Source organism: Cryptotermes secundus, unplaced genomic scaffold, assembly GCF_002891405.2.
Source record: "Cryptotermes secundus unplaced genomic scaffold, Csec_1.0 scaffold1680, whole genome shotgun sequence".
Taxonomy (NCBI): domain Eukaryota; kingdom Metazoa; phylum Arthropoda; class Insecta; order Blattodea; family Kalotermitidae; genus Cryptotermes; species Cryptotermes secundus.
In genome coordinates this window covers 215,332-223,167 of record NW_019731603.1, presented here as the reverse complement: position 1 = coordinate 223,167, position 7,836 = coordinate 215,332, and the positions used below count along the sequence as shown (strand labels likewise).

Sequence of the window (7,836 nt, the reverse complement as noted above, 5' to 3'; positions counted from 1 at the left end):
TTGGGGGTAAAGGGCGGCCGGCGCGTAAGGCTGACAACCTTACCGCCATCTGTGAGCCGACTGTCTAGAAAATGTGGGAACCTAAACATCTCACAACCTTATGGGCCTTCACGGCCTGTTACAGGGATACATTTACTTTTTTTACTTTTTTACGAAAAAAATCAAAATTGAAAAATAAGTGAATATTGAAATTAAAAAGTAAAATATTTAAAAAATGTAGATTTATCCCCAATAATTTATGGCGACCAGTAAAAAAATTTCATAAATAGCTTAAACTCAGCTTCATAATAAAAATGTTATGACCGCCCAGCTTGGAAAATTGACCCCCTCCCCAAGGAGAGAGCCCTAGTGGCGCCCATATTAGGTGAGTGGGTTTATAGGCGCGTCAACAACTACTCTATTTGCGCCGATAATTCCCCTTTGGACACACTAGTTGTTCTGGTCTGACAGGATCCAAGACAAGAGCGTCTTTCTTCCTCACTCAGTCTTTCAGCCTATTCATGGCACAACAGTAGCTGTTGTAAATACAGAAGGATTATGTTTTTACTAATAACTTATGATAACGGTGAACATTGGATTACAACTCTGTTGAATAAACATGAGTGTATTTTCTTTCTACACTGTACACTGTCTTGTTAAGTAGTATTCTTAGGAATCAGGATTTGTTGCACCCTCCAGTTAAGGAGACTACTTGGTGGAGCTTATTATTGTGCTCTGTCACAGGATATCTGAGAGATGAATGAATGTTCTGAAGAGGAATTGTGGGTGGGGCACAAAACAACCATTCATGTTCTTTAAAATATGAATTTCACAAACAATTTTCAATATAAAGGGACTAACAAATAAGCAAAGTTGGGGAAATAATAATAAAATGATCTTTAAAGGAATATAAGCCGTACTTTGCAGACAGGAAGCCCATTAACACATTTACTTACTTACTCATGGAGCTGAGCCCTTCTTGAGGAGAAGCCAATTCTGCAGCTACTCAAGAATTTCCCACTTTATGGAACCCGAAGGTTCTTTACCGTGTTCACAAGAGCCATCCACTGGTCCCTATCTTGAGCCAGATCAATCCAATCCATAACATCCCATCCTATCTCATCCATTTTAATATTGTCCACCCACCTATGCCTTGGTCTTCCCAGTGATCTCTCCCCTTCTGGCTTTCACACCAATATCCTACATGCATTCCTCTTCTCCCCCATTCGTGCTACATTCCCTGCCCACCTCATCCTCCTTGACTTGTTCATTCTAATTATATTTGGCGAAGAGTACAAGTTATGAAGCTCCTAATTATGCACTTTTCTACAACCTCCCGTCACTTCATCTCTCTTCGGTCCACATATTCTCCTCAACACCCTGTTCTCAGACACCTTCAGTCTGTGTCCCTCCCTTCATGTCAGAGACCAGGTTTCACAACCATACAGAACCAGAGGCAAAATTATAGTTTTGTATAGTCTAATTTTTATGTTTTCGGGCAGCAGACGAGAAGACAAAAGGTTCTGCAGGGAATGGTAGCAAGCATTGCCCCCATTCTTTTTATTACTAGTGGGATGGACTAAGTCCCTTGTACCGCGCCCACTTCTGGCCTATTGTACCAGCGCCAGATGATAGGTGAGGGTGATTGTGGAGCAATTGGTGGAATGAAGATTGGCAGGGGAAACCGAAGTACTCGGAGAAAACCTGCCCCAGTGCCACTTTGTTCACCACAAATCCCACTTGACCAGACCCGGGATCGAACCCGGGCCGCCGCGGTTGGAAGCCAGCGACTAACCGCTTGAACTATGGCCCGGCCCTATACCCCCGTTAATGGATATGAGATTGAGAAGAAAAAAGATGTGTCTAATGTGGTAATTAGTTGGTTAGTCAGTTAGAATGCATTTAGTTCACATTATGGAAGCCTGATATGTATTCCAGTGACAGATGTGACAACTGTTTCTAAAACAGCATTCAAGTGAATGCTGAAATACACGTACTTAATTTAATTGGACTTCTTATTTCCCATCCAAATCCTTACAAATGCCCACTGAGTACTTTCATAGACACAGCTCATTTGAAATGATTCCTTTATTATTTTAAACTCCATCTATTATTGGAATGAGGGTGCATAATTTTTAGTAGTCCTGTAGAAAACTACACTACAACACACAAACTTTAATCGGTGTAAGGAAGGAGGTTGGTCCAAAAGTAAACACAGAGAAAACTAAGTATATGTTGCTGTCTCATTACCAAAATGCAGGGTAAAATTATGACATAAAGATAGGAAACAGACGTTTTGAAAATGTGGCACAGTTCAGATATTTGGGAACAACGATAGCAGATCGAAACCTGATTCAGGAGGAAATTAAGAGGCGATTGAACTCGGATAATGCTTGCTACCATTCAGTCCAGAACCTTTCGTCATCTCGTCTGCTGTCCAAAAACATAAAAATTAGAATATACAGAACTCTAATTTTGCCTGTGGTTCTGTATGGGTGTGAAACGTGTTCTCTGACATTAAGGGAGGAATATAGACTGAGGCTGTTTGAGAACAGGGTGTTGAGGAGAATATTTGGACCGAAGAGAGATGAAGTGACAGGAGGTTAGAGAAAACTGCATAATGAGGAGCTTCATAACTTGTACTCTTCTCCAAGTATAATTAGAATGATCAAGTCAAGGAGGATGTGATAGGCAGGGAATGTAGCACATGGGGGGAGAAGAGGAATGCATATAGGATATTGGTTGGAAAGCCAGAAGGAGAAAGACCACTGGGAAGACTTAAGGCGTAGGTGGGTTGACAGTATTAAAATGGATCTTAGAGAGATAGGGTGGGATGGGATGGATTGGATTGATCTGGCTCAGGATAGGAACCAATGGACGGCTCTTGTGAACACAGTAATGGGCCTTCGGGTTGCATAAAATGCTGGGAAACTCTTGAGTAGGTGCAGATTTTGTGGCTCCTGAAGAAGGGCTCTGCTCCATGAGTAAGTAGACGACAACTAGATTGTGCTAGATGCCGCTGTCAGTGCAGTGTATGATGATGAGAAACTCATAGATACATACGTGTACGTGGGATGTTTCTTTCATAAAGTCTTGTATGCAGATATGATGTAGCCTGGTTTGTGTACTAGATGGACTGAAAAAATTGAATATTTGATACTGTTGATGATTATTGTGCTTCTGATGGTGATTTGATTATTACTGAGTTTTTGTAACGGGTTGTGTAGACAAAATTATGATGCTCGAGGCTGACGTGGTGCTTGGAACTCTGAAAGGTGGGTCAGGGGATCTGATCCCAGTGATGGCACATCCACCAAACAATACCTCAGACCTGAGTCTAGATGGGTTCCTGACTGAGGTGGTGACTTATACGCAGAAGGGTCATCGTTGTGGCATCAAGCTGGACTTCAAAACGGTGGAGGTTCTGGCACCATCATTGACAACACTGCAGAGGCATGAGCACCAGGTAGCAACACACACAGTGGTTCTTAATCCCTTAATGCAAGCCTGAATTATATCTTTCTGAAATTAACCTTTTCCACACCAAGAATTAATTTTATTAAATAGCTCTGACATTAAGGGAGGAACATAGACTGAGGGTGGTTGAGAACAAGGTGTTGAGGAGATGGATGTGTAGCCAGGAACTCTGACCACTAGACCACAGAGTTGAGTCAACATTATAATCAGGCAAAATCTCTTACCTACTTCATGGTATTGCAGAAGTAGCAGAGGTAACGAATGTAATAGTGACCCATTAGGATACAATCATATATCTTTCTTGCAGATAAATTTTCCAGTGATGCTGAATGCAGACATCTTACCTGGACCTGTTGACAGCACCACAAAACCGGTTGATGCAGACACATTTCTTGATCTCTGCGTTACGCTGTTTCCCACAAGCACACTGTCCGTTGGCTGGACCACAAGATACGGTGGCTTAATCTTCAATGGTTCCTACTCTGAAGAACATGTGAGTAATAAACTAAACATATGAACATATTGATCGCATACATTTGTTCTGTGTTCTCTGATGTGGATAGTAGACATCTGTACCCCATCATTGTAAATGCTGTCTGCTTCCACCGCTGTTTCTTCGCTAATTTTTTTTATTGCTAGTGGGGAGGGACTAAGTCCCTTGTACTGCGGCCACTTCTGGCCTCTTGTACCAACCCCAGATGATACATGTAGATAGGTGAGGGTTATTGTGGAGCAATTGGTGGAATGAAGATTGGCAGGGGAAACCAAAGTACTCGGAGAAAACCTGCCCCAGTGCCACTTTGTCCACCACAAATCCCATTTGACCAGACCCGGGATCGAACCCAGGCCGCCACGGTGGGAAGCCAGCAGCTAACCACTTGAGTTATGGCGCGGCCTGTTTCTTCGCTAGGCAACTGGCAAGTATTCAGAAGTGACTTAATCCATATCTGTTTTCATGGTTGGTAGTTGTTAAATGTTTTAGGCATCATGGTGATAAACAATAGATAATTAGTCATCAGAAATATGTATTAATGAGGCCATCAAAATAAGTGAATGGTGCAATTTTGTCAAGATAAATAATATAACTGTTGTCTTGGACATGATATCATGAAATCATGTAGGTTCTTCCCAGTGTTTTTGATGAATCTGCAGCTCCTCAGCCCTGAAGATAGAGACTGGTTCCTCCAAATCATTGGGACAGACATACACATTGTGCCCCAGGGGATAATAGTGTGGGTCATTTAAGCAAAAAAGTGTACCTATACATGTGTCCTGTTCTGAACAGTTTCCGAGATACAGCTATTTCACTGTGCAGTTCCAAAACTGTTGATAAGAAAGACATATTACTGTTTCTAATACCGGTATTTGTTATTCAAGTGACAAAGTTGGTACAGTTTACCTAATACCACCATTAACATTAATGCACCTTGCAACTCATGTGAGGACATGGCGTGTTGCTCGTCTGTACAGTGTACAGTACAGTGAAATAGCTCTTTCTTGGAAACCGTTCGGAAGAGGACATATGTACATATACACATACACTTCTTGCTTAGAATGACCGATAATGTGAACTCCCAAATATTGACCTTTGCATCTGGGACATTCTGTATATTCCCATGAACTACTGTTCTATTACTGGTATTCATTGCTGTAGTGCTTGTCCCAGGAAGCAACTGTATTCATAATTACTGCAGTGAGAACCTAAGATCTCACCCATTTTAGTGGCCTGCAGTTTATTTTAAGTGGAATGCAGTGAAGAACAAACTTTATTCATGGTTATCTTATAAATAAAGTTAGATGAATGAAATAATCATTAATGGAAGTAGAAACTGTAGGAAATAGGGTGACAGGTCAGATTACAAATTACTCTTTAAGAAATAAACTGTTCAATAAATACAGAATTTATAATGGAATAGGTCCACAAGCTGTTAAACAGACATTCTCTTGTGTAATTTTTATTACCACTTTTATTCGCCGTAACAACTTACTAGTGGCAGGGAGTTTAACATTCCCATTACATTCCTTTGTGGTGTGATGTTTAGGAACAGGAACATTTTTCCTTCAAACTACATTAGACTAAGCTCAGTAGAGCACAGTCCTTTTTGAGAACGTTACAATATCTCAGGTTGTGAAGAAATTCTCTGCTGTTTGTTGACCCTGAATCTTTATTTCTCTGTTCAACAGAACCTCTCACTTGTTCCTATGTTCAGATAATTCACATGCTCAAATTCTATTTCTTAATGACCCATTTTAATATTATCCCCTCGTGTTCCGGTGGTCTGCTTTCTCCACATTCTCCTGCTAAAATTTGTTATGCATTTTTAATTTCCCCCATCCATGCCGCCATCACCATTCTCTCACCCTACTTGATTACCCCAGTAATGTCTGGTGAAGGATACATCACCTGTTGCCTTACTGGCTGTATTACTGGTTGTCTGTGTTGTATTCAGGTGAAAGCAATGGAAGAAGTCCTGAAGCGACATCAGGTAAAGCAGCCTCTGACTTTCCCTGTGCGAGCAGGAATGGTCGCTAATTCTGGAATCACTTTAGCACGCCTCAAGAACAATGTACCCAACAGCACCTTCACAATCTGGAGCTCTGATACTGATGCTGTAAATGTAAACAATCTCCGGGAAGTAATCCTGAACATTTTGGGCATTGACCGTGTATATGTGGACGTTCCAAAATCACTGTTAGACAAGCTCCAATTGTCAAGTAGTGACAGGCAACGGACATCATCAGCCGCTCCTCTTGCTTCTGTAACTGCTGTGTTTGTTTCCATGGTATCAATGATACTTCTTAAATTCAAAAGAAGAATGTAAATTTGTGTGTATATATCAGTATGGCAAGTACGTGTGCATGTGATAATACTTCTGTGAACAAATAAAACATCATGTCTCATAAAACTCATGAAATTCCTTGTCTAGCTAAGCATCTGTTAGCTTGTCAATAAGGACTGTGGTCCGTTAAGACTGTTAATATGATATAAAAAGTGGAAAGAGCCCCAGTAAAATAGGGCACTTTAGCTAGGAAATAAAGAAACTTTGTGCTTATTGTGTTAATAATTTCATGTCCATTTAGACATAAGTTTCATGTATGAGATTTCTGATCCTCACAGTGGTAGCCATGAATAAAAGTGCCTTCTGGCCTGTAAAGGCCCGTTTCCTTGTGACTGCATTCTACCGCTGATAGGTTCACTTGAAACCATTGTATCTCCCTGCCATAGGAAAACAGATCCTTCAAGGGACCAATATTCTTCACACTGCTCCTTTTACCACTGTTGGTTCATTCAGGGCCCCAGTACTAGTTCTTTCTGTTCTATATCCCCACTGTTTTTTTCTGAAATGTCAACTATACAACAGGAGCCCACACAGGATCAGCGCCAAGACAAGACAAGCCAGTCAAAGGTCTGCTGAGTCCTGATTCTTGTCTGGCTCACCTTGAAGATGAAATCAGTGTTAATGTTAATGATTTATCATACTAAATGATGTCATATCCCAAAAGGCAGTGTTTGATATGTAGGTCGAGGGTGTGTAAAAAATGGTTAAGATGTGATTGTTAATTTCTGTCTAATGTCTATCTTCGAAATATGTATGTTATCAGATGCAGTGATACAGACACAGTGCCATGTATTATCTAGGCTTATCATGTGATAAGATAACATTGAATTGGAAGTTATTTGAAGAAAGCAGTCTTCTGGGATTTGGCACCGTGTATATGTGGTGTTAACCGACACGGTGCCAAATCCCAGAAGACTGCTATCTTCATAGCCACCGCCGTGAAAGCCTCAAATCTTACACATTGAAGTTATTTGTTTTGTAAATGGTAATCGACATGTCACACAGCCAAGCAAGTTGGCACAAGTGGTAACTCTTCTGAGTTGTTCATGGGTGGTGTACCATTTGAATCTCATTTGAGAGACTGACTATCCTGATGGAGTTTCATGTGGTTTCTCACAGTCAAATGTCAGAATAATACATGAAATTAGGTCACATCAGCGTCTTTCAATGTCATTACCAGTCCATTATTCATTAATCATCCTATTATTTGACATTGTATGATCCTAGCAGGGGCACACAGTAGCGTAGTTGGTTGAGGGGCTATGCTACAAGCCGGAAGGTCGCCGGTTCAAATCCCGATGAGATCATTGGATTTTTTCAATTGACCTAATCCTTCCAGCTGCACTAGGCCCTGGGGTTGACTCAGCCTCTAACAGAAATGAGTACCAGGAATTAATTAAATAATTTTCCAGGGGGCTAAAGTGCAGCCAGTGTGTAAGGCTGACAACCTTACCGCCATCTAAGAGCCGATTGTCTAGATAATGTGGGAACCTCAACGTCTCACAACCCTATGGGCCTTCACGACCTGTTACAGGGATAA

General features: G+C 41.1%; 1 protein-coding gene across 1 annotated transcript in view; it reads left to right on the top strand.

Moving 5' to 3' along the window:
- LOC111867296 (protein FAM151B) overlaps positions 1-6,509 on the top strand; it is a gene marked incomplete at its 5' end in the record, with an annotated part of 6,799 nt that extends 290 nt beyond the window's left edge. The window contains 3 exon segments of the mRNA XM_023857021.2: positions 3,207-3,445; positions 3,764-3,949; positions 5,907-6,509. Of these exon segments, the coding sequence (XP_023712789.2) occupies positions 3,207-3,445; positions 3,764-3,949; positions 5,907-6,278 (797 nt within the window).
- Between the last annotated feature and the right edge of the window lie 1,327 nt (positions 6,510-7,836).